Raw genomic sequence first — 27024 nt, forward strand, 5'->3', positions numbered from 1 at the left:
CTCCTTCTAAGTTCTGGGACAGAACCCTTTGCAAATCTTGTCAGCCTGGTGTGCTTCCTACAGACACTTGAGGCAAGAGTCGTGGGGGTCGCCCGTTGGCATGGGCTTGTGGGGCTTAAATCCTTGGGATCAAGGCATGCCCCGAATCCCAAGGGAAACAGGAAAGTTGGGGTGGGGAAGAAACCCCCCCCCACCACTCCTATACACTAACAAAATAACTATAAGTAAGGCTATGATTTTGTTATGGACGTTTTTAGTAAAAGTCAAGGACAGGTCACGGGCAATTAACGAAAATTCACAGAAGCTGTGACCTGTCCCTGACCTTTACTAAACATGTCCATGACGAAACGGGGAGGGAGGGGGGGTCCAGCACCCTGCCCTCCTGTGGCTGGGAGCTGCCGATCCTGCCCTGTGGCTGGGAGAGACCCCTACCTGTGGCGGCTAGGGAGCTGCAGGGGATTCCCTACCTCTTGCAGTGGCTAGGGAGCTGTGGAGGCTGGGGAGCTGCCAGGGGATTCCCCCATAGTGCCCGCAGCCCCGGCAGCTGGGGAACAGCTGGGGGATTCCCCCCCACCACCGGTGGCGGCAGGGATACCCGCAGCTCCGGGCCCCCATGGGAGGTGGGGGTACCCTGCAGTTCCCAGCGGCTGCAGACTGAAGTCACAGATTCTGTGACTTCCGCGACCTCCGTGACCAAATTGTAGCCTTAACTATAAGCTATAAACTATGAAACTAAGAAAACTATATACACTGAACTATAGAAGAACTAGGGGAGCACTTGCGAAAGCAAGCCACAGTTCCAACGACTGTCAGGGGCTGTAAGAAGGAACTGAGGTCATATATTGAGCGCCATGGACGTGCTACTCTAGGGGGCTCCACAGCTGACCCAACGGGTGCTGCTAGAGGAAAAACATTCTGACGACTGTGCACGTAGCGTGCACACACCTAATTGGAATAGATATGTGCAAGCACTTGAAGAAGAATTAAGATTTACTCTTGCTGTTTGACGCCTAATTATGATGATATACCAGGGTATCTCAGCATAGCAGATGTAAAAATTCACACACCCCTCTTAAGTGAGTAGTTGCATTCCTTCCTTTTTCATGTTTTACACTCATCTATAAATTATGATCCACAACTAAAATTTATTTTAATAAAAAAAACTTTATTTAGATGGGCTCAAACCAACCACTAATATTTTCCAGTAATAATTTCAACACATAATTTAATAAAATTATTAATTTCTCATATCCTTTCCTCCTCTCCTCCTACCCCCATGTTCTCATTTTCCTTTTGCATTTCCCAGATGCAGTATCACCACAATTTCCCATTGGGAATACAGTATATGCTGTTTCAACCATAATCTATATTATTTCTTTGGTGTTAGGTGATCAACTCCCTTCCCAAAGACGTAGTAAATTTTTTCTGTGACACGATGCCTCCACAAATCGCAGCATTAGAAATCTTTTCTTTAAATTCCAGTCTTCCATGGAGTAAGCAATCCACCTTCATCATGAGAACTCACCAACAGTCATTAACTATTGAGAAGTCTCACTAGATTCTCTAGACATTTTAAGTGATAGGCTTTTAGCTGGTTTCCTTCTGGCTGTGAAAGAGCTAAAGAGGAAAAAAAAAAACAAAAAAACAAGACTTCAGAGCTTTTCTGTTACCTTTCAATATTTCACATACTAGGATTTCAAAGGTTACATCAAACCCACAGACTCAAGAGCCTCTTGCTAAAGCGCACATTTTATAATCTGCACAACAAATTGGCAGTCGCGTTCCCCTCAAATATTTTACAGCAATATCCTGTACTGGCATTTCATATTGCTGTCTTTGTTTCTACAAAAAAGACATTACAAAACATTTACTAATACAATACCCTTGGAAATTTCCAATCAACTGGGACAAGGAAGGCAAACGAGTCTTTGCTCAGGCTCTAACCAGTGTATCCTTGGCAGTTGCCTCAGCATGAATGAGACTATGCTTCTACTACAACTCCTCCAGAGCGCAGGGTAGAGTGGGGAAGGGACAAGGCTAAAACAAGGCTACTGATGCATTTCAAAAGTCGAGTCTCCTGTACTCTGAAAGGATTTCTAAGGTGCCCCAACCAGTACATTCCCACTCACTCCCATAGTTGGAAGCCTGCTCAGCCTTGTAAAGTCATGAAAGCTTTCCCAGCAGCATATGCTGTTTTTATATAGCTCTATGGACGTACAAAGTACTGTAAAGTACAATGATTTTGCCAGGCAAACAAGACATTCCAATCGCAAGTACTTTTAACCTATTGAATGAATAAGCTGGAACAGTACAAACAGAACACAACACACAAATGAGTGGAAAGAAAACCACTGTACATTCATTATATAGAACTTAAAATGTATTTCCTAACACAGGATGGTCATCAGATATGCTGACAAAAATCCATCTAACCAGGGCTAATCTACTCCAAAATAAAACAAAAATCATCTGAATTTAGCAGCCATTTGCTGGCCACTCTGTCTTGTAAACAAATATGGCAATTTAGCCCCATTTGCGCAATGATGTGTGCGTGTACTGAAGAGCATGTACAGACTGACTGAACTCACTAGGAGTGCTCGGGTGCTTAAAGGTAAGCATGCACATAAGTCTTTGCAGGAGCAGGTTCCCGATGAAAATGAGCAGAATGAACATGCCCACATATTAGCTACTGTAGCTACAACCCCATTCCACAGTGCTGCTCAGAGAAATGTCCAATTAGAGATGCTTTTGATCTTTTTTTGGACTGCTTGCAAGTACAGTTACCTATTATGTAAACGTTGTCCAAATGATAGCTAACTGCAATTTCTTAAAGCAGTCAGCATGCTTTTAAAAAGTCAAAGTAAAAAACAGCCAATTTACAGAGCAATACTGTCAGGATAGCACAGTAGTCTGGTCTTTCCTGCGTAGCTGAGTTCAGCAAGGTTAAGTGAGGTCAGTTCTAACTGGGCAGTGGTTCTTATCACCAAAATACAAGGTTTTAGCACAGAGAAAGTCTGTGGCAACAAAATCATTTTGCTGCCAGCACAATCAAATGCATCTCGCAGACTAATCCTTAGCAATTACCATCACACAAATCTTATTTACAATTTGTCACCAGAAGGTTTTTTTATTTTATTTTGGAAAAAGATGCCGAACAGCAAAGCACATGTGGATTTAAAAGGATCATCAAGCAGAACCCAAAATTTTAGAAAAAACTTACAACACAACAAAATGTTTCCTTTCTGCTGTACTGGAGAGCAGTATAGTGTATTAATGATTTCTTTTCACAGAAAAATTACAGAATTGGCTGTTACTCCTTTGAGATGGAAACTAAATTCTCCAATAACTTACTTTTCTTCACTAAACAATAAGCCTCATCTACTCTTCTCTTTATTGATGGATTCTTCAAAGTCACTTTTGCCTGTAGCACAAATAAGAATAATCCAATAACTACATTTATTCCCACATGCTGATGCTCTTAAAATCAGGCTATGTCTTCAACCCACAGCTATTTTTTGGCAGCAAGCCAACAGAATATAGCATTCAAGAATTTAACAGTGCAACAAGTGATTATACCGTCATGTATACTGCATTTGTGAAAAATAAACAGGCAAGCAATGAATTGCAGCAATAATGGAACCCATTTCCCAAGCCATGGCTTGGGGTGTCAGCAAGTATTGCTTGGAATATTAAATTGGCAAACACAAGTGACATTCTTGCAAACTTCATGGTAAAAAAAAGCACAGTACAAAAAGGCATATATTGTGTGACTTCTAAAGCAATAAAAATGTCATATTATAATCAGCATATCTCAGAAGCTACATGATAACTTACAAGAACACTATCATGTTACTTAGGTTGATGTGAAAAATAATTTGTCTCTCCTTTGTATCTCTCTTCTTAAAGGAAAACTAGTGATTTAATTTTAATTAAAAATAATTTTAAAGGATTTGATTCGTCCAGTGAGTAGGTTTTTGATTTATTTATTAAGGCCCCAATCCTGCAACTTGTTCTTTGGAAGTGGATCCCTACATCTGCATGGAGCTTCATTCATTTCAATGGGATCTGCCCAGGCATGGGTGTCTGCCCAGGCTGAACAAGTTGCAGAATTGGGGCCTAATTTTATAATTGTACATAGAGGATACATTTTACAGGACAGCTATCTTATAGTAAAGCAACATTATTGCAAAAATGTTATAAGGATATAACTATTACTACTGCAGGTTAAGTTTTTTATTTATTTATTTATTTTTAATTGGAAGCATTTTCCAAATACTAACCTTCTGATAATTGTGGAGCAAAGACCAAAGTGCAGCTGCTCCTATTCTCTGAGCAGTGAGGCTGTCACTTTCTAAACAGGCAGATAGTACTGCAATAGCTTTATCTAATGAAGAAAACAAAAGCATACACAAAGACTAGCAAAACACATTATGACAGATTTCCACCTATAAAATGTTCTTATTCTGGCAATTTGTCTCTGTTTCCATGATAAATATTGCTATGGGACAACAAATGCAAAATTTATATAATCAGTTAGTTTAATATGAATAAGTACCTAGCATACTTGTAAGCACTATAAAATAATGTTAATAAATATAAGCAGCAAAATATAGTCTATACTAAAAATTAAGATTAAGCCATAAAAGAACGGACGTTTTAAATTATAGCCACTACAATGTGCATAGCTGACTGTTGCACATAAATATTGAACCACATAAGAGATACTATATATTAAGCTGTTTTAAGAACACCTGATAGGCATATATACAGTATCACTACCAGTACAATGGGGTAGAATTAAGACATTCTGCCAATTTTTACAGTGGTTACTACCTGCTTGATTTCACTATTGTCACATTTTTTGCCTTAACCTTCTCAGATTCTCTCATCTCCAAAGTTTACCTCTGGGCTTTCAGTGGAATGAAAGCAATCTGGTCTACTTGTTCAACATATCTGACTGCTCACTCCACAATACAAATGCATTGGGTAGACTATGGAGTTGAGTAATGATTATTTATCAAAGACCCTCAACAAAGATCTGGAAAAATTTGAGAACAGCATCAGTTGGAAGCTACTGGGAACTTCATTAGGGAAGAGTGGAGCATCCTGTCTAAGTAGTCTTGGCCTCTACAAACTACGAAAGAGAGTTTTCTATCTCACTACAGTAAGCATTTATGCCATACTCATCCCTATAGTACATGAGTAGATCAGTATCTCTCAGGCTTGCCAAACTTGGCTCGCAGCTTGTTCAGGGCCACGAGACTCTTTGTTTACCTGAGCGTCCGCAGGTACGGCCGCTCGCAGCGGCCACGGTTTGCCGTTCAGCCAATGGGAGCTGCGGGAAGCGGTGGCCGTGCCGTGCCGCTTCCCATAGGTCCCATTGGCAAGGAACGGCAAACCATGGCCACTGGGAGCAGCGAGCGGCCGTACCTGCGGACGCTCAGGTAAACGAAGAGTCTTGTGGACTGCCAGGAGCTTACCCGGAACAAGCCAGCAACCAAGTTTGGGAACCCCTGGTATATCTGGAGAAAAGTGGCATGACTTGATGTAAGAGGCACAGATTTCTGGGGGGTATAGGGAATCTGCATAGTCTAGGTTTTGTACAATTGAAAGATAGCATTCATAACTAACTCATAAGCTTCTTTTTTTAAAATTGTATTTCTAAGCCAGATTATTTAAAAGTTAAATGTTTGATGCACAGGGCTCCTCCTCACTTCCTTTTAAAAGGAAGGCATGGTCTCCCATTTAAGTGTCAAGTTAAAACCTTCTCATTCAAGTTATATTATTGTAATTTCAAAATAGCACGATCTCAGAGTAAAGGGAATTTACTTACCTTATAGGAACTGAAATTCTTTCAGATGTGTGGTCTCTTTGGGCATTCACTATGGATGCACATGCACTCTGTGCACTTAGGACCAGAAATTATTCAAAAGCAGTGTCCATTAGTCCATGTGTCCATCATTCAACTCCTCTGCTTTCAAATGAGGGGTGGCACAGATCATCTCCCTCTCCAGTTCCTACTCTACCATGAATCATCTGAGCTGAGCAGAGGGGAAGGAGGATGGGTCGTGAATACCTACAAGGATCACCCATCATGAAGAACTCCAGTTACTATAAGGGAACTGTCTCAGCTGGTGCCTATGCGTATTCACTGTGGGTAACTCCCAAGCAGTGCTTACTGACAAGGTAGGTGCACAATACTTTTTAGGATTGCTGAACTGAAGCATCCTCAGCCAAGGCTTGAATCAGAGCATAGAGCCTGATAAGTGTGTGAATGGAGCCCGTAGTTGCCACCCTACAGTTTTCCTAGAGAGGCTTGAATTCTGGTAGAATGAGAATTGACAGACTGAGGAGGAAGGGCGTCTGCAAGCTGATAGAGGATGATGCCATTGGAAATTCATCTTGAGGCCCTTTGGGAAGATATTGCCTCTCCATTCATTGCTCAGCAATGCAGACAAATAACCTCAGAGATCTTCTCAAGATCTGCCTAGACAGAACACCGGAGCTCTGTGTACATCTACAGAATGGAGTTTTCGGTCTTCCCTAGTGTAGAGAGGTTTCAGGTAAAATAGAGGTAGCTGAATCGTCTTCTTCAAGTGAAAGTCAGAAGGATCTTTGGGGATAAACTTGGGATGCAATCTGAGGGATACTTTTTCTTTATGAGAGATCGTATAAGATGGGTCTGCCATAAGGGCTCAGAGCACACACGCCCTCCTGGCTGTGGTGATAGCTGTCAGGAAGACCCTCTTCACTGGTAAGTGTAAATGGGAGCAGGAGGCCAAGGATTCAAATGATGGGTTAATAAATGCTGATAGTACAAGGTTTAGATCTCAAGCAGGAGTAGGTCTTGATACCGACAGGAATGTTCTGACAATGCCTTTTAAGTACCTTACAATTGTGAGCTGGGTGAAAACTGAGCAGTTCTCTATCAGATGATGAAAGGCATTAATAGCTGCTAAAGGTACCCTCAATGAGTTGATGGACAGGCCCGATGACTATGGAGAGAAGATAATCCAGGATAAGGGGAGGATACTCACTCTGTGCGGTAACTGGAAATCTTCGAGATGTGTATCCCTGTAGGTGCTTCACTTCAGGTGCATGTGCACCCCATGTGCCTTTGATCAGATATTTTTTATTTCAGTGCCTGTTTGACCTGTGCATGGGCTCCAGAGATCATCATGTCCTGTAACTAGGATATAGAGAACTGTGTGGGCAACCCCCCTCAACTCCTTCTCTACCACAAAGTCCCTTGAGATAAAACTCCGAAGCAAAGGGGAAGGAGGGTGAATAATGGAGCATCCATTTGGGGGACACATCTCAAGGAACTCCAGTTACTGCACAAAGTGAATAACCTCTCCTTCTCAGATTATTGTCCCTATATCTGCTTCACTTCAGGCTACTCCTGGGCAGCATCCCGGGAAGGAGGAGGGGGATTCAGAGCTGGATCTAATACTGCCATTCCAACAGCAGCACTTGACATAGAGGAGCATACCAGCAAGCAGTGTTTGGGAAAAGTGTGCACTGATGCCCAGGTTGCCGCATTGCAAATTACTTCAATTGTTACATTTTTTAATATTGCCATGGAGGTAGTTTGGGATCTTGTAGAATGAGCTATTATTCACCAGTGGAACTGAATATTGGCAGCCTTGTAACAAGCAAAAATACAACTGGAAACCCACTTTGAAAGTCTTTGGATGGAGATTGTGGATCGTTTAGAGCTGTATGTAACTGACATAAAAAGTCCAGAAGACTTTATAAATGGTTTGGTTCTGTCCAAATGAAAGGCTAACAACCTTCTAATGTCCAAGATATGCAGGGCAGTTCTCTCTCTAATCCCCTGTAGCTTTGGGGAAAAAAAAAACCACAGGAATGTGGATAACTTGGTCAATATGAAAATTGGAGGATATTTTAGGTATGAACTTGGGATGTGGTGATACCTTACGCTTGAAGAAAACAGTAAAACGTAGTAGTTGTGGCGAGGGATCAGCCATTAATGCTCTTAGTTCCCCAACTCTGTGAACAGAAGTAATGGCCCCTAAGAATGCCATTTTCATAGATAAGTGCAGCAGAGAACACTTAGCTATCAGCTCAAAAGAAGGTTTGATAAGACTATTAAGGACCAAGTTCAAATCACATACAGGAGTAGGTTCTCTGATTTGTGGAATAAGGGTAACAGACCCTTTGATGAATCCTATTATGGGTTGAAAAAGAATGTGAATTCCTGCACAGGGGAATGAAGGACTGTAATAGCCACCAAATGAACTCTGACACAACTCATGGAAAGACCTGATTTCTTTAAATCCAACACAATCAGGAACAGTGGAGTGGGAAGAATAAACTGATGAACACTGTTGCTAGGTACACCAATGGTGAAATCTTTTCCATTTTTGAAGGTAAGTATTTCTAGTAGAGACCTTTTTTCTATTAAATAGGACCTGTTGTACCTCTGTCGAACATGGAACCTCTATCCCTGAGAGCCATTGAGGAGCCAAGCTCTGAGTTGGATGATGGTTACATCAGGACAGACTGTCGGACCGGAATCCCAAGACAGATGAGCAAGGCCAGTCCGGAAATGAGATGAATCAGGTAAGAGTATTGGACCCGCCTCAGACAAGCTGGTGTAACCAGAATGATGATGATTTGTTTGATCTTGTTCAATATCCTCAGAGGATACACCTCCAAAATAGCTTCATTCATGGGGAGTGCCACTCTGGAGGTAGAAGTCAACAGGAGAATGTCCAAGAGCTTATGTGTAAATTCCTGGTACTGCCTTTAGTCATCTGGAGGACAGGGGGAGACCAGCATCACTGTCTCACCCAGAGAATATGAAGAAGCTGTTGATGGATACAGCGATATGAGAGTCTCTAGCTATACCTGTTCCTCTAGGTGCTCTAGAGGGGTCTGAGATGCTGGCAGACCAGGTGCCAACCTAAGTTCCATCTAAGCTGCGTGGCCGCGCAGTTTTCTATTAAGCCCTATGCAGGGGCTCAGAGTTGCGACAGGGAGAGGCGCCTCTCCGCACCAACCCCAGCACGGACCTGCAGCGGCGGGGAGAGCACTTGGACCCAAAGGAAAAGGAAGAAGCAGCTCCCTTCTTCCAGGACTGCTGAGCTGATTTTGTCTGACTTCTTTTGAGGGTGTATCTCCTTACCCTCTTTGTGATTCTGATTCATGGAGTCTCTGGACCTGCTAAGGGATGTGCTGGTGCCAGGCTGGAGGCACCAGACGGTGAGGCAGAGAGCAGAAGGGTCCCGGATCCAATCAAGGTCTCATGGAGAGCTCCATCAGATGCTGTCAAAGTTTAAACTCCCAAGACTGCCTAGAGCAAGAGGAGAAAGAACAGCAGATCTCACACTTTGATGGGATGTGTGATTCCCCCAGCCAGTACAGGCAGCTCTTGTGTGGGTTGCTTACTGGGAAGACCAGAGGTGAGACAAAGCAAGGATCTTGGGCATAAAAGTGTCTCAAGCACTGGAGGAATAACTGGGGGAGGTGTACATCCCCTGCTCCCTGCTAAAACTACTAACAAATTAAATGCTAAAACTTTTAAAATAATTAAACTATTTACAGTATTCACAGGTTAGAGCAAACTAAAGGCTATAGACACAAGAGGTTTCTGTCCCAGACCAGGAGTGGTAGAAAAGGAAATGGCAGGTCGACCTGTGCCACCCCTTATTCCCTCAATTGAAAGCACGAGGTGAAGGCATCAACCACTGGACATTGTTATTGAAGGATTTCTGGTCCCGGCGTGCATGGAGCACATGTGCACTCAGAGTGGATCCCCTTTGGGACCAGCACTCGAAAAAGAACCAACAAAAATAATTTTAGCTGTCTGATATATTTGCTATAGTCTTCTTTAAAATATTTATTCCTGTTTTTGCAGTTTATAATTTCCCAAAATTTTATTAGAAGATTGAGCACTTCACTTAATAAAAAATACTTTTGTAAACAATATACTGGATTTTCTGTCAGTACCCCAAATTACAATAAAATACAATAGTGCAAAATCTGGATGAGAGTTTAGATGTCATTTGGATATATACCGTTAGCAAGTATCTTAGGCTTGTTACTTGGACTAAAGCAGATGTTGTGCAGAATAAGAAGGACTATATGGTGACTACTCTTGTGTTTGTATTTGCTCATCTCCAGCAGCTGGTCTAAACCGCCATTTAGTTTCATGATCATCTGCTGTCCATCTTCTCCAAAGGATATATTCAATAGCAGCTTTAGCCAATGACTAGCCAGTGTACTAAGGCTTTTATTTCCTCCTTTTGGCAATGACAGAGACAAAAAGTTCTGTAAGAAGTTACTCTGTCAGAAGAGAGAAAAAGCACATTATTATTTCATTGCTAAGTAATATTGCTTTCACACACACCCTCCATGTAGTCAGTGTACTGGTCCACCTGTCCCACATTCCCACTGTTAGTCTCCTACTTTCATATTATTCAAAACATTTTTTCAGCAATATTTTGTGATACCAAAAAAAAAAAAAAAGTGTTTCAAAACTAAGTGCTTCTTGTCATGTCAATGACTACTGGCGTTTTTCTTGGTGATCTGTCAAATTAAACAGTTTTAATAGTTACACTCTCCCATTCTCAGCTCATTGGCTCACATGACCCTCTCAATCTGTAGACGTAAACATCAAAACATATGTACATTTTACTTACATTTCAAGAAAGCTGTTAGATTAGCATTTAAGAAAATAAAGTGTGGTGAAAGAGCAAGAACTTCTTGGCCTTTACAGGAAAGTGCATCATCTACTCTAATGTTCTAGAAACAAAGGTAACAAAGAGCTTGCCCATTCTTCCCACTGTCAGTAACCATCTTTGTTGACCTTCTTTTCTGTGCAGCTGCCATGAAACCTCCATCCTCCTGAACACAGCTTCCTCAGTGCTGGAGATGCCCCAGAGACTCTTTGATTTGCTTGACCTGGCATTAGTCATCGTATCAAAAAACTCTTTCACTTTAAGGAGCTCTAGAGCAGATGGAAGCCCTACTCTATCACTGCATGGGAGAGAGGGTCTGGCTTGTTGGTCTCCACCCTAAGGAAGGTCTGTAGCTGAGTGTGTCACTCCTTTCATATCTGAAGTGGTAACACATTATAGTATTTGTTAAATCAACAAACCAAAACATCTTTTATCTTCTTCATAGACTCTTCTTGGCTTTGATCACATGAAGTAGAATAGTGATGAGTTAATTATCTCACAAGAGAATGTAGTTCAACCCCAGTAGGACCTGCACGATCTGTGACAGCAGCACTCAGATGGTAGGGAGGAAGGAGAAATCATTCAACTAGTGAACCCTTGTAGCCAAAGCAAAGGATAAACTCTGGAGAGAAAACCACAGTCAAATCTTTTCACTAGACAGACAACTGCTCTAACAGTAAAGAAAAACAAATAAAATGAAAGGATTGAGAGAGATCTTCAACAGGAAAACTTTCCCAGAAAAAGAAAAACTGATACATGAGTAGTTTCAGTATAGTTAATTTCTAAATATACTGAGCTGTATACACGATTATGCTAATTATTTTCAAACAAAAAATTAGCTTCAAGTGCAGTACTGTACAATGACAGCACCTGGAGAAAGGAGAGATTAAGAACATAGCAACTTAATCAAAAAGGAGCACCAGTAATAATATAATCTTAATCTGGAAAGGACTCTGCAAAGACATTAAATAAAATACAACTAGATAACACCAAACACCAAACCAGCTTTTGGAGTATCGGTGCCAAAGACCATTTATATTTCAGTACCACCAGACGCTCCAGTCAGCATCATGGGCTCACTGTGCTAGTCTCTGTACATAGTAAGACAAGGTCCTTGTCCCAAAGAGTTTATAATCTAATACAATGAAAGTTAGCAAAATAAAGCAAAATTCAGAAGAATGAGATTAGAACTTTTCAGCATACACCTGAAATGAGGAGGGAAAAAAAACAAACCCTTAAACCTATATAACTAAACGAGAACTCCACTGACAGTGTAAAAGTACTTGATTTAGGTGCTATCCTCTCAAAAAAGTGTATTTTTGTTTTTAATTATCAGTGTCTCAAAGACAGATAAATCAAATGATACTACCAAAAGTTTATCTTCTTATTTACTCATGAACAGCTTCTTCGAATATATACTGACTGCTGTAAAATCTTACCTCACTCACCTTGTCTGTCTCATGTCCTGGGACCATGGCTACAACAATGGAAGACTTTTAATTTTGCTGTTTAAAATGGAAACTCCATAACATGAAGAAGGAAGCCAAACTTAAGAGTGACATCTACTTCCTGAGCAAATGCAAGAAATAAAACATAATCCCCAGAGGGCTCACCATCTATAACCCTCTGACCACCACATACAACTGAATAATATGCTGAACAGCTCTCTAGAAGGTCTGCAGAAAAACTGAGGAACCACCTCCAGCACCTCTCACATTCCAGAAGGTACCACCTCAAAAGGACAGTTACCTGTTCCGTAACTGGCGTTCTTCGAGATGTGTTGCTCCTGTCTATTCCACAGTAGGTGTGCATGCTCGCCACGTGCACCGGTGCTGGAAGTTTTTCCCTTAGCAGTATCCATAGCTGGGGAGCCCCACGGCAACCCTGGAGTGGCGCCTGTATATCGCTCTATAAGGGGAGCTACGGGCTTCCCCCACCCTCGGTTCCTTCTTGCCAGACAATTCCGACAGAGGGGAAGGAGGGCAGGGTGTGGAATAGACAGGAGCAACACATCTCGAAGAACGCCAGTTATGGAACAGGTAACTGTCCTTTCTTCTTCGAGTGATTGCTCCTGTGTATTTCACAGTAGGTGATTCCAAGCAGTATCTGTTGGAGGTGGGTAGGAATTCACAATGGTTCGGGATGAAGTACCGCCCTGCTGAACTGGCGTCATCCCTAGACTAGGAGATGATCACGTAATGCGAAGTAAACGTGTGAACTGAGGCGCATGTGGCCGCCCTACAGATGTCCTGAATGGGGACATGGGCGGCATAGGCAGCTGATGAGGCCTGAGTCCTCGTAGAGTGAGCCTTAATGATAGGTGGCGGGGGAATCCATGCCAGGTCATAGCACGTGCGTATGCACGAGGTAATCCAGCGGGAGAGCCGCTGGGTAGAGATAGGTTGTCCTCTTGCCCGCTCGGCTGAGGCAACAAAGAGCTGAGAGGACCTCCAGAACGGCTTAGTCCGATCCAGATAAAAAGCCAATGCCCTACGCACATCTAGCGTATGGAGGCGGCGTTCCTCGTTACAGGCGTGGGGCTTGGGGCAGAGCACGGGAAGAAAGATACTCTGCTCCATATGGAAGGCGGAAGCCACCTTCGGGAGGAACGCCGGGTGTGGGCGAAGCAGGACCGTATCCCTATGGAAAACCGTATAGTGGGGTTCTGAGGTTAAGGCCCTGAGTTCCGAGACACATCGAGCAGACGTGATCGCCACGAGGAAGGCCACCTTTCACGAGAGGTGAGACCAAGAACATGTGGCTAGTGGTTCGAAGGGGGGCCCCCGTGAGACATGACAAGACCAAGTTGAGGTCCCATTGTGGCACGGGGGACCTGTCGTACGGGAACGAATGGTCTAGGCCCTTCAGGAAGCGGGAGGTCATAGGGTGGGAGAAGACGGAGTACCCTTGCACCAGCGGGTGAAAAGCCGATATGGCTGCGAGGTGCACCCTGACCAAGGCTGGTGCCAGACCGTCGGTTCTAAGGGACAGAAGGGAGTCCAAGACGAACTGGAGAGGAGCGGCAGGAGGACGGAGGGGAAGAGAACTCCTTGCTCACTCACCTGGTAAATCTGGACCACTTCGCCATGTACGTCTGAGGCATGGACGGCTTCCTGATTTCCAGGAGGATCCGCCTAACCTGCTCCGAACACCTGTTCTCCTCCTCGTTTAGCCACGGAGCAGCCATGCTGTCAGGTGGAGTGCGGCTAGGTTGGGATGGAGGCGGCGTCCCCCGGCTTGTGAGAGGAGGTCCAGGCAGAGCGGTAGCGGCCTCGGGGCGGGGAGAGGGGGAGGCGCCAAGAGGTGTAGTAGGGGCCCGTACCAGTGCTGGCGGGGCCATGCTGGGGCTATGAGAATGACCCTTGCCTTGTCCACCTTTACCTTCTCCAGGACCTTGGTGATGAGGGGGAGCGGGGGGAAGGCATATAGGAGCTGGCTTGACCAGCTCATGAGGAACGCGTCAGAGATCGCGCCTTCTCCTACCCCTCCCATGGAGCAGAACCGGGGGCAATGCCGGTTCTGGCGGGTTGCAAACAGGTCAATCTGGGGAGCTCCCCACTCTAGGAAGATCCAGTGGGCGACCTCTGAGTGGAGCGACCATTCGTACTGGGGGGGAGAAGACCCTGCTGAGGCGGTCCGCTTGCGTATTGCGGACGCCCGGGAGGTGAGCAGCCCTCAGGGAGATATCGTAGGCTATACAGAATTCCCATAAGGTCAGGGCTTCCCGACATAGGGCTAGGGAACGAGTACTGCCCTGCTTGTTGATGTAGTACATGGCGGCGGTGCTGTCCGTGAGGACTCTGACTACCCTGCCACGGAGGTGCGTAAGAAACACCATACATGCCAGTCGTATCGCCCTGAGTTCCCTGACATTTATGTGCAGGGACAAATTCGGGGTCGACCACGTCTCTTGGGTCTGCATGTCTCCCATGTAGGCTCCCCAGCCTAGGTCCTAGGCATCGGACATCAGGTCAATGGATGGGCTGGCCTCCCTGAAGGGAACCCCGTGTAGCATATTGCTCGGGAGGGACCACCACCGAAGGGAAGCCAATACCGGGGACGGGATTGTGAGGATCTTGTCTAGGCCGTCCCAGGCTTAGGAGAACTGGGAGGCTAGCCATAGTTGGAGGGGCCTCATCCGGAGTCTGGCATGGCGGACCACGTACGTGCATGCCGCCATGTGTCCCGGGAGCCAGAGGTATGCTCTGACTGTGGTCACCAGGAACATGGAGACCGAGGCAATGAGATCCCTTAGGGTCTTGAACCTGTCCAGGGGAAGAGAGGCCGTAGCCTTGGAGGAGTCCAGGAGAGCTCCAATGAACTCTATGCACTGGACTGGTACTAGAGTAGATTTGGCCTTGTTCATGACCAGGCCTAGGTTTTTGCAGGTGGCCAGGAGTAGCTGCACTCCATCTCTGGACGAGACTCGCCCTTGAGGAGCCAATCGTCCAAGTAAGGAAAGATTTGTACCTCCTGCTTCCTGAGGTATGCCGCCACCACTGCCATTCATTTCGCGAACACCTTGGGGTCTGTGGACAGGCCAAAGGGGAGGATCGCAAACTGGTAGTGCCCTGTCCCCACCATGAATCTGAGGAAGTGTCTGTGCCCCTCGAAGATGTGGACGTGGAAATAAGCATCCTGGAGGTCCAGGGCAGCGTACCAGTCCCCCGAGTCTAGGGAGGGGATAACAGAAGCCAGGGACACCATGCGGAACTTGGAACGGGTTAGGAACCTGTTCAGGTCATGCAGGTCCAGGATGGATCTGAGACCCCCTTTCACCTTGGGGATCAGGAAGTAACGGGAGTAGAACTCCTTGCCCTGGAACTGTGTCGGGACGCGTTCCACCACCCCAAGGCTGAGTAGCTGATCCACCTCCTGGTCTAGGAGGCAGGCATGCTCAGGATCCCCCGGGACCATGATGGGGAGTGGGTGGCTTGGCAGCAGAGAAGTGAACTGTAAAACGTATCCCTTGGAAATAGTGCTGAGGACCCACTGGTCCGACGTTATGTAGGACCAAGCCCCGAGGAAGGCAGACAATCGGTTGCAGAACACAAACTTTATTGGTCGGGGGTTCTCCCTGGCAACAGGCCCGGTGCCCCCCTGCCAACAGTCAAAATCGCCGCTTTCCCTGCCTCTTGCCCTTAGGGGGACCAGGCTCTTGGGTAGAGCGGGACTGCCTCTGAGACCAGCGTTTCTGGTCTCTAGGCCTTTTATATGGGGGCTCGTATCTGTTCACTTGATCATTGCCTGTTGGTCCACTCCCTCTGGGGCACCTGGCATTGGCCACTGTTGGTAGACAGGATACTGGGTTAGATGGACCTTTGGTCTGACCCGGTACGGCCATTCTTATGTTCTTATGTTCCTAGCAGGTTGAGCCGCCAGGAGCGATTTGGCCTTGTCCTTTGCCGGAGGGACATAGAGGACCAAGGTCTGCAGGGTGGTGCGGGAGTCCTTCATCCCATGCAGCCTGATGTCCGTCTGGTCCGCGAAAAGCGCCTTGCCATTGAATGGGAGGTCCTGGTTATCAGAGATTGGGCCTCCGTCAACAGACCCGATAACAGGAGCTATGACGCCCGGCGCATGGAGATTGAGGAAGCCCTGGAGTGAGCTGCCGTATCAGCCGCATACGATGCCGCCTGCAGGGCCGCCTTAGCCGCCATCGACCCGTCTTCCACCAGAGCCTTGAAGTCCTTCCTGTCCCTGTCTGCAAGAAGGGGCTCAAACTTAGGCAAGGACTCCCACAGGTTAAAGTCATATCTGCTGAGCAAGGCCTGGTGGTTGGCTACTCTCAGCTGAAAACTAGCTGACGAATAAATCTTTCTGCCAAAGGAGTCAAGTCTCCTGGCATCTTTGTTCTTAGGGGTGGGTGCGGGTTGGCCTTGGCTCTCCCTGTGGTTCACCGACTCAACCACAAGTGAGTTAGGCGCCGGGTGGGAATAAAGGTATTTGTGACCCTTTGCCGGCACAAAGTACTTCCTCTCAGCCTTCTTGGAGATTGGAGCCAAGGAGGCGGGAGTTTGCCACACGGAACTGGTGATGTTGACAACCCCTTGGTGTAGCAGCAGAGCCACACAGCCCGGTGCCGAGGGAATCAGACGGTCCCTCCATTTCCTCGGCTTGCAGCTGAAGGCTGGATGCCACCCGCTTCATCAAGTCCTGGTGTGCCTTGAAGTCCTCCTGCGGGACCAAAGGCGGAGGAGCCACAATGGCGTCGTCCGGTGCCAGAGACGCAGCACGCGCGGAGCCGGGCACTGTGATTGGTGCCAGGGCGTCGAGACCCAGGTCGGAGTCCGGTCGTGGGTCCGCTGCGTCCTGGTCCGTCGACTTATCCCGTGGATGGCCTGACGAGGCCGATGGAGCCTGGGACGCTCCGGGGACCGAACGGGCCCCAGGTTGGGTCGGTACCTACTGCTACAGTGCCCCCTGGCACCATTGTCCTTGCCATGGGGTACCGTGCCATTGACCTTGCTGGGTACCTGATGGTACAACAGGTTAGTCTCTAAGGTGCCACAAGTACTCCTGTTCTTTTTGATGGTACAACGTGTCCCGGCGGGGCAGCGCGGCCTGAGGACGGAAAGAGGGGCGCCAAGGCCGAGGTGGCAGCATTTGGTGCCACGGGTGCGATGGGAACAGTGCCTGTGGTGACGTCTCCCTCGCGATCTGGACCTCGATGACGAGGAACGGTACCCCCTTGATGAACTGCTTCGGTACCCATGATGGCGGTACGAAGCCTGATGCCCTGACGCCGAGGTACCCCGAGGGGAGTCTCTGGCGTGGCGCCTAGACGAGCGGGAGCTGGAACGGGAGCAGCGACGTCTGTCTCGTCGAGAGTGGCTCCGGTACCCGCGTCTAGCAGGTGAGCGTTCCCAGTGCCTCCGCTCGCTGGCAGGTGGGGTGGAGGGTCCCCATGACTCCCGTCCCGACGGCGGCCCGGAGGGTCTGGCTGGGCGAGGGTGGCCGGGAGCTGTCGGAGGAGCGGCTGCTGTGCACCGAGTGGTGCAGGGAGCGATCTTCGGAGCGGGAACTGCGGCTGCTCGGAGAGGTCTGGTGGGCACCCAAAGGGGGTTTGCCTCGTGACCTAGGGCTCGTGCCCGATTACGAGCTCGGGACAGGCAGGGACATAATGTCTTTCGCCACCTGCACCGCCTCCGGCATCCGTACCGGTGGAGATGCCTGGATCGACGGTACCGGGCTGCTCCTCTCCACATGAGTCAGAGCCTTAGAGCCCGGGGGGGAATCGAGGGCTGCCCAGCGCAGGACAAGCCTCCCCCTGTTCCTTATCGCAGTGGCATTGCGAGACCAAGCTCTTCCCTTGTTTCTTGGCAGGAGAATGGTGCCGACTGGTCAAAGGGGCGTCGCTATGTACTGATGACGCGTTGGCCGGTGCCGAGTCCAATCTGCGCACTGGCGTTGGAGTCAGTGCTGACTCCATCAGGAGAGCTCGAAGTCTGAAGTCCCTCTCCTTTTTAGTTCTTGGTTTTAACGACCTACAGATCTTGCACCAGTCGCTAATATGAGTCTCACCCAGGCAGCAAAGACGCACAGCGTGGGGGTCGCTCCTGGGCATAGAGCGGCGACAGGAGTCGCACGACTTGAAGCCTGGGGCATGCCCCAAGCCCAAGCTAACACGGAGAACGATCCGATGAATGGTACCGCTAGAGAAGAAGGGCTGCAGCGAAGCTGGAGCACTAAGTTCCGACTACCTTCACTGGCAGGAAGAAGGAACTGAGGGTGGGGGGAGCCCGTGGCTCCCCTTATAGCGCAATATACAGGCTGGCGCCTGGCTACGGATACTGCTAAGGGAAAAACTTCCGGCACCGGTGCATGTGGTGAGCACGCACACCTACTGTGGAAGACACAGGAGCAATCACTCGAAGAAGAACAAGAGATTACCACATGATTCAACAAAATGGAAGAAAATATATAGGAATAACAGAGCAGGTCACACTTGTGGAGGAGTGCCACTATTCATGAAAGAAAGCACAGAGTTAAACATAGTAAAAATCTTAAATTAATCAAATTGTACCATAGAATCTTTATGGATAGAAATTTCATGGTTGAAAAATAAGAGTTAAACAGTAGGAATACAATACCGACCACCTGACTAGCATGGTGATGGTGATTTCTGAAATGCTCAGGGAGACTAGAGAGCCTACAAAAAAAGAAAATCCAGTAATAATGGGGGATTTCAACTATCCCTATATTGACTGGGAATATGCCTCCTCAGAGTGGGATGCAGAGATAAAATTTCTAGACAGCATTAATGCCTGCATCTTGGAGCAGCTAGTCCTGGAACCACAAGAGGCAAGGGAATTTTTGATTTAGTCCTAAGTGGCGCACGAGATCTGGTCGAATAGGTGAATGTAAGTGAACCTCTCAGTAATAGCGACTATGGTGTAATTAAATGTAGCATTCTTGCAGAGGGGAAATACCAAAGAAACCCAGCACAGCAGCATTTAACTTCAAAAAGGAGAACTACACAAAAAAGGAGGAAGCTAGTTAAACAGAAATTAAAAGGAACAGTCACAAGAGTGAAATGCCCGCAAACAGCCTGGAAACTTTTTTAAACCACCATAAGAGAGGCTCGAACTATATGTATACCCAAAATAAAATAAAAAAATACAGCAAAAAAACCATAAAAATGTCATTATGGCAAATGACAGGTGGTTAGAGACACAAAGACATCCCTTAAAAACTGGAAGTCAAATCCTATTGAAGAAAGCAGAAAGGAGCATAAACTCTGGCGAGTCAAGTATAATTAGGTAGGCCAAAAAAGAATTTGAAGAGCAACTAGCAAAAGACAAAAACTATCAGCAAAATGAAGTACATCAGAAGCAGGAATCCTGCCCAACAATCAAAGGGGCTACTGGCCCACTGAGGTGCTAAATGAGCACTCAAGGAAGACCAGGCCTTTGTGGAGAAGCTAAATGATTTATTTGCATCAGTCTTCACCGCAGAGGATGCGAGGGAGATTCCCACACCAGAGCCATTCTTTTTAGGTGACAAATCTGAGAAACCGTTCCAGACTCAGGTGTCAACAGAGGTGGTTTGGGAACAAACTGATAAATTAAATAGTAACAAATCACCAGGACCAGATGGTATTCACTCAAGAGTTCTAATGGAACTCAGATATGAAATTGCAGAACTACTAACTATGATATTTAGCCTCTGTATCAGATGACTGGCAGATAGCCAATGTGATGCCAATTTATAAAATGTGCTCCAGAGGTGATCCTGGAAATTACAGGCTGGCAAGCCTAATTGCAGTATCAGGCAAATTGGTTGAAACTATAGTAAAGAACAGAATTATCAAATATACAGATTAACATATGTTGGTGAAGAGTCAACATGGCTTTGGTAAAGGGAAATCATGCCTCACCAATCTATTAGAATTCTTTGAAGGTGTCAACAAACATGAGGACAAGGGTATTTGGACTTTCAGAAAGCCTCAGACAAGGTCCCTCACCAAAGGCTCTTAACAAAGTAAAGAGTCATGGGATAAGAGAGAAGGTCCTCCCATGGACCAGTAACTGGTTAAAACACAGGAAACAAAGGATAGGAATAAATTATCAGTTTTCAGAATGGATAGAGGTAAATCGTGGTGTGTCCTAGCTAGGACCAGTGCTGTTCAAAAAGTACATAAATGATCTGGAAAAAAGAAATGAACAGTGAAGTCATAGAATCATGGAAGATTAGGGTTGGAAGAGACCTCAGGAGGTCATCTAGCCCAACCCCCTGCTCAAAGCAGGACCAACCCCAACTAAATCATCCCAACCAGGACTTTGTCAAACCGGGCCTTAAAAACCATTAAGGACGGAGATTCCAACACCTTCCTAGGTAACCCATTTCAGTGCTTCAGCACCCTACTAGTGAAATAATTTTTCCTAAGTGGCAAAGTTTGCAGATGATACAAAATTACTCAATATATTAAGTCCAAACTTGACTGCAAAAAGTTACAAAGGGATCTCACAAAACTGGGTGCCTGGGAGATGCAATTCAATGTTGACAAATGCAAAGTAATGCACACTGGAAAACAATTCCAGCTCTAAATACAAAATCAGTGGTTACCATTCATAAAAGAAATTCTGGAGTCATTGTGGATGGTTCTCTGAAAACATCTGCTCAATGTGTAGCAGCAGTCAAAAAAGCTAACAGAATGCTAGGAACCAGTAGGAAAGGGATAAATAAGAAGATAGAAAAAAATATCATAATGCTCCTATATAAATCCATGGCACACCAGCACCTTGAATTCTGCATGCATTTCTGGTCACCCCAGCTAAAAAAAAAGATATATTAGAATTGCAAAAAGTACAGAGAAGGGGCAACAAAAATTATTAAGGGTATGGAACAGATTCCATACGAGAGATTAAAAAGACAGGGACTTCTCAGATAGAAAAAGAGACTGCTGAGGGAGGATATTATAATGCCTATAAAATCATGAATGGTGTAGAGAAGGTTAATAAGCAAGTGTTATTTACCCCTTCACATCACACAAGAACCAAGGGTCACCCAATGAAATTAATAAGCAGCAGGTTTAAAACAAACATAAGGAAGCACTTCTCCACATAATGCAGTCAACCTGTGAAACTCATGATCAGGGGATGTAGTGAAGGCCAAAAGTATAACTGAATTTAAAAAAAAATTAGTTAAGTTAATGGAAGATAGGGACACCCAGAGCCACTGACTGACCTAAATGAGGTCCCCAATCCATGGGGCGCACCCCTCTAGGGGGCACCAAGGAATACTGGGGGGGGGGCACAGCTGGGGCTCCGCTGCTGGCCCCCACCTGGGCTCCTGGCTCCGCATCCAGGACTCCGTGCCCACCTCCAGCTGTGGCCCCAGCTTCGGCCCCCTTACCTATGCCTGTGTCCCCACCTCACGGAGCTGCAGCCCCACTCCTGGCACCAGGAATTGCAGGGGGGCATGAAGTAAAATGTTTGGGGATCCCTGCACTAAACCTTTGACTGCGAGAAGCTGGAATTGGATGACAGGGGATGGATGACTTGATAAATTGACCTGTTCTATTCACTCCGTCTGAAGCATCTTGCACCAGCCACTGTTGGAAGACAGGATACTGGGCTAGATGGACTTGGTCTGATCCAGTATGGCCATTCTTATTTTCCTAAAAATAATCATGAAGCCTAACTGGAGTTACTATAGGAAACCTAAAACAACTATAACCTCCTCCCCCCACCCCCAAAACCTGATGACAGCCATCACACACACACACACACACTTTAACCAATTTCAGCAACTCCACAAACAACAGATTGACCCTTCTGGTAGAAACCACAACACCAGGATCCATAACACAGACACCAAATGACACCTCAACAACATCAACCATTCAGAACTCCCCCTAACATGAAATGAATTATCTTTACTCTCGAAGGGATTGAATTTCTGCCCCACCACAGAACCTGATACCATACTAACACGTGGAACGAGAAGAATTCTTTCACCGACTCTGCCTCAAATAATTCACTCACAACCACCATGTCCCCTCTCTCAGTTACAAGAAAAAAATATCATGACTGGACACCCCCCTCAGTGGACAAAAGCACACACTTGATCATTATTATATTGATTGCTTCAGGAAAAATAATCAACTGTGAAATCTTTAACAAAAATGACATCCACCACAATCTCTCTACCACCAAGAGAACAGCTGTATAGTCCCTGAAATCCAACCACCAGATAATGATCAAACCATCAGACAAAGGGTATGCAGTCGTGATGACTACATCAAAGAGGCCAGCTGACAACTCTTGGACCTCACCTACGATAAAGAACTCAAAGAAGATCCCACATCACAGTAATTTAAGGATATCATAAAATCCTTCCTTAAACAACTCGAAGATAAACTCTACAACCTCCTCCCCTACAAAAATCACCCCAGGGATCTTCTACATGCTTCTCAAGATACACAAACAAGGGAACCCAGGCAGACCCTTCATATCTTGCCACAGCACTCTTACTGAATGAATATCAGGACTCTTAGAAACCACCCTCAAATCAGTCACCAACAGAAAGGGACAGTTTCCTCCAGGACACATCTGACTTCCTCCAGAAACTTTGAAACATCAACAATACTTCCTCAGAACACCATCTTTGCCATCATGGATGCCACCTTCCTATACAGCAACATCCCTCATCATAACTCTGCTGGACACTAAAAATTAGGAACTTAACAAAAGCTGGTTTTATGGCTCACCAACTGCAATTTGGAACACACTGCTGCCTATAAACCCTCCTTTGTCCTAGGACTGCAGAAGTGTTAAGTGCCCACTTCGTTTTTAAATGGTCTTCTACAATATGTGTGAACCCCTTATGTTTAACAATTTGTCCCACCTTGTATTTAGCTGCGACACTCTGGTTACCGTTTTCAGACCTGAGGAAGAGCTCTGTGATGCTACAAAGTTTGTCCCCTTCACCAACTGAAGTTGATCCAATAAAAGATATTACCTCACCCACTTTGTCTCTCTCAAGAGATTTTTACAAGTCTCCCTTTTCCTTTTCAAAAATGAATTTAAATTTTAGTGGACTGAAAACTTCTTAAAATAGTCTTAAAACTTTTCTAGTAAGTGTGTTAAAATAAACATGCCAAATTACTACTACTATGAATAATGCATATGACGTTATTGTATGAATAGTAACATGATTTGTCTAGAATAATGCAAGTGTAGAGGAACAACAGCTGAACGTCCAGCCCCTCCCATTTCCAGCAATAGAAGGCAACTCCCTGTTTGGATTTGATAGTTAAAGTCTGAGGTTCCCCCATCTCCACAATAATCCTTAATGGAACTTCGCTCAGTGCAAAAAGTAGCACTGATGCTCTTTGGAAAGAGCCTGTCCAACTGTATGGACTAAGTAGTATGTCACTCATATCTATTACTCTATTTATAGTAAGATTCTCATCAGATACAAAGCAGATCCTAAACTGTGCTCCATGGACTGAGCACTAGATGGTCATGTGGTGGTCTTCCTTGCTTCCAGCTTCTTTTACAACCCCCCAGACTCTTCACTGAAGAGCAGAGCAGAGCAAAGCAAAGCAAAGCAAAGCAAAAGAAGCTGGAAACAGGGAAGAATAAGATGTATCCCTATTTTGGAAAAGTTTGAGAACTCCTGAATTACACTGCTTATGAGAATAACCAAGTGTATATGCATGTCATGATCTTAAGATAGACATCTTTTATCATTTCCCTCCCCTACCCTCTTAATTAGGTCACGTTGAGTGTAGGACCTGATTCTGCAAATATTTAAACATGCCCCATTCACATTTTTGGGACTCCACACATACACAAAGTAACTCATATCTGCAAGTGTTTGCTGGATTGGGCTTTACATTGTTTGCCTTCAAGAGCCAGGAATGTGTCTTGTCTTTGTTTTGTGATGCACCTTGCAGCTCTCTAGGTGCTCAAAAAATATAGAAATAAATAATGTTGCCTCCTTACCTTTTGAATAACACCCTTGCAGTCATGAGAAATAGCAAGGTTGGAAAGAAGAGTAAAGACCATACGCTGAATTGCGCTGTTCTCAGTTAGTGTTTGGGAAGCTAGCTTGATAACGCTGTGTATTAGTGAGTTGCTGGTTGCGCTTCTCTGTGCAGTCTGAAATGGAGACAGTCCACTGCTTGCCCAGCAAAGAGAACCACAGCCTTAAAGAATGAAACATTGTTATCATTAATATTTAAATGAGACTGCCTCACTATTACAAAATTAAGAAGTGACCTGGCTGGATGGGGGAAATCAGTATATACCGTATCTACAGAAAGACAGCATCAGATAGACTATAGAGCAAGTGCCTGGGAGAAGACCTGGGTTTTAATCCCAGATCTGCTGCTAACCTGCTATGTGACTTTGGGCAAGACATTTCACCTCTGCCCCGCTGTCTGTCTGATCTATTTAGATAGTAAGATTTTCCAGGCAGAGCCTGGTCTTTCACTATGTGTTTATAAAGCTCCCAGCACAAAGGGAATCTGATATTACTTGGGACTTCTAGATGCTACTGTAATGGGGAAAAAAGTCTTTTTTCCACTTTATATTATACACCTAAAATATGAGATTCCATGTTAAAGAAATTAAATCTGCCTCTTCAGCCAATATATGAATATAAGTATTTTGATCCTAGTTTAGCAAAGGTGGACTTTATCAAATATTGGGGGGAAAGCAGGGGTTCATCCGTCACTGATATTATTAACAGATAAAGGAAAATACAGTTCCTAAAATTTGCCATATTCACCAAATCGAAGAATACGTAACAGAAAAACTGTTTATTATAGATAGGTGAATATCAACTATCCCAAGTTTTAGAGTGAAGAACTTCTGCCTTTATTGAAGAAAAGGAAAAGTGTCACAGGGGAAAAAATGATCAGCATCTTATGGTACAGAAGAAAATTATTATATGTTACTTATCAGCGCTACTTTACATCAGTAAGGCTAAAAGAGGAAGGACAAGAGAAAAGATGGCTGTGTTATACAAAGGAATTTCATGTACAATTTGGAGGTATCACCCTAAAAAATAATTGGAAACAAATGTGTGAAAAAATTAAACATATTACATCGATTGTAATTTACCAGTGGACCACTGGTACAATTGTTGCTAATTCTGTTGGAAAAACAAGATTTTAATTAAAGAATATTCTGATAGTCTGGTGTGCTGCATTTAGTAGTTCTATTTCAAATCATTGGAAGGCACATTATCTTCCAAAAACATCTTGTTTTATTAAACTTGTAAATAATAGCAACAGGAAGCCTCATCTAAAAAAAATTACTCAACATTTTTTCCCCAAAAGTTTTTAAATATATGGTTACTTTTGGTTGAATTTGTGGGGAAAAGTAATTCTCCAACAATCTAGTCAATAATTATATTTATGTTTATTCAATGAAAAACAGCAATATTTATGCTATTCAGTGAATTTATTTTTTATTTTCAGTTATTTATATTAAAACCTTAATAGAATGGCTGTTATTAAATAATTATCATCATATACTCAGTCTGAACTCTATGTCGTTATTACACTTCCCACAAGGGTGTGAGGAAAACTCTTATAACCTCAAAAAAGAAAAGCAAGATATAAAATTAACCTCAAAGTTAGTTATTTCTGAATTATAAAATATAATATAAATGCAATGTGTAAAATACAAGGTATCTTTGTGGTATTAAACTGGCCTCTTTCTGCCATATAAGTAACCATTTTATTTTTCTGGAATACAAAGATGGACCCCAATCCTGAAAGCTTTTCTGTGTGGAGTTCCAACAAAGTCCACAGACCCACTTGCATGGAACAATGTGCAGAAATAAGGCCTTCGTGGTGTAATTGTTAAACTAATCTCATGCTATATCTGAGAGGAACATCACAAAAATCAGGGCATTTTTTCAGTTTCTACATCTAAGGTAATGTGCACAGTTACTGCTCACAGGAAAAATTAGCAGAACTGCCTTGAATGTTTAAAGTCATTCCTGAAATACTATTATTTAAAAATAGAAACCTAATGCTCTGAAAACCTTCATTTCATGCAAGCTGGACTGTGTGAGCCAGCATTACTCTATGCAGCTAAACAGCAAGGTCAGATTCAATTTTCCTCCAAACACCCCTACCCCAAAATATTTTTTGCATTACAAATACCCCCACTCCCTCCTACCTTACATGTATTTAACTTTTCTATTGCAGTGGCAGCCAGTACACAAACACACAACCAAGTTGGACCCCCACAATACAAAAAAAAAAAAAAAGTAGTTCATCTCTAGCTGTTGCTTATAGATGAGCATCACCAAACATTGCTTTACTCCTAGGACGCTAACGGAAGTGGTTTAATGAACTGATAAGGTGAGTGGGTTGGCTCAGCTTGCAGCTAGCCTGAATAGTAAGAAAGAACATGATTAAACTGAAACCACATCCCCTTATAGGCAAAGTAAAACAAAATTTAAAAAAATGAAACTTCCTTCTAACCTAGATTCAAACAGTTTAAGGCCAGAAGGGACCATTAAATCATCTAGTCTCGCCTCCTACATATCACAGACCAGTAAATTTCACCCCATTGTCTCTGCACTGACACCAATAATGTGTTTGGTTAACGCATAAACTTCCAGAAAGCATCCAGTCTTGAAGGTGTCAGGAGGATTAACCACTTCTTTTGATAGTTTGTTCTATTAGTTAGTCACCGTTACTGTTAAAAATGTATGCCCTATTTTTAAGAATTCTAGGAATTTGTGCAGCTTCAGTTTCCAGCATGGTTCTTGTTATGACCTTCTCTGCTAGATTCTACACTATGATCAAGTCACCTCTGTCTTTTTTTTGGATAAATTAAACAGATTG

At 44.6% G+C, this 27024-nt stretch overlaps 1 protein-coding gene across 4 annotated transcripts in view; it reads right to left on the bottom strand.

Moving 5' to 3' along the window:
- Positions 1–1381: 1381 nt before the first annotated feature.
- RTTN (rotatin) overlaps positions 1382–27024 on the bottom strand; it is a 180885-nt gene continuing 155242 nt past the window's right edge. For all 4 annotated transcript variants that reach the window (XM_054020287.1, XM_054020284.1, XM_054020283.1 and 1 more), the window contains 5 exons: positions 24161–24363; positions 10044–10311; positions 4281–4384; positions 3352–3421; positions 1382–1617 (listed from right to left, as the gene is read on the bottom strand). In XM_054020287.1, the coding sequence (XP_053876262.1) occupies positions 1535–1617; positions 3352–3421; positions 4281–4384; positions 10044–10311; positions 24161–24363 (728 nt within the window). In that variant the 3' untranslated portion in view covers positions 1382–1534. The remainder of the gene's footprint in view (positions 1618–3351; positions 3422–4280; positions 4385–10043; positions 10312–24160; positions 24364–27024) is intronic.

The sequence above is a fragment of the Malaclemys terrapin genome, chromosome 2 (assembly GCF_027887155.1).
Source record: "Malaclemys terrapin pileata isolate rMalTer1 chromosome 2, rMalTer1.hap1, whole genome shotgun sequence".
Taxonomy (NCBI): domain Eukaryota; kingdom Metazoa; phylum Chordata; order Testudines; family Emydidae; genus Malaclemys; species Malaclemys terrapin.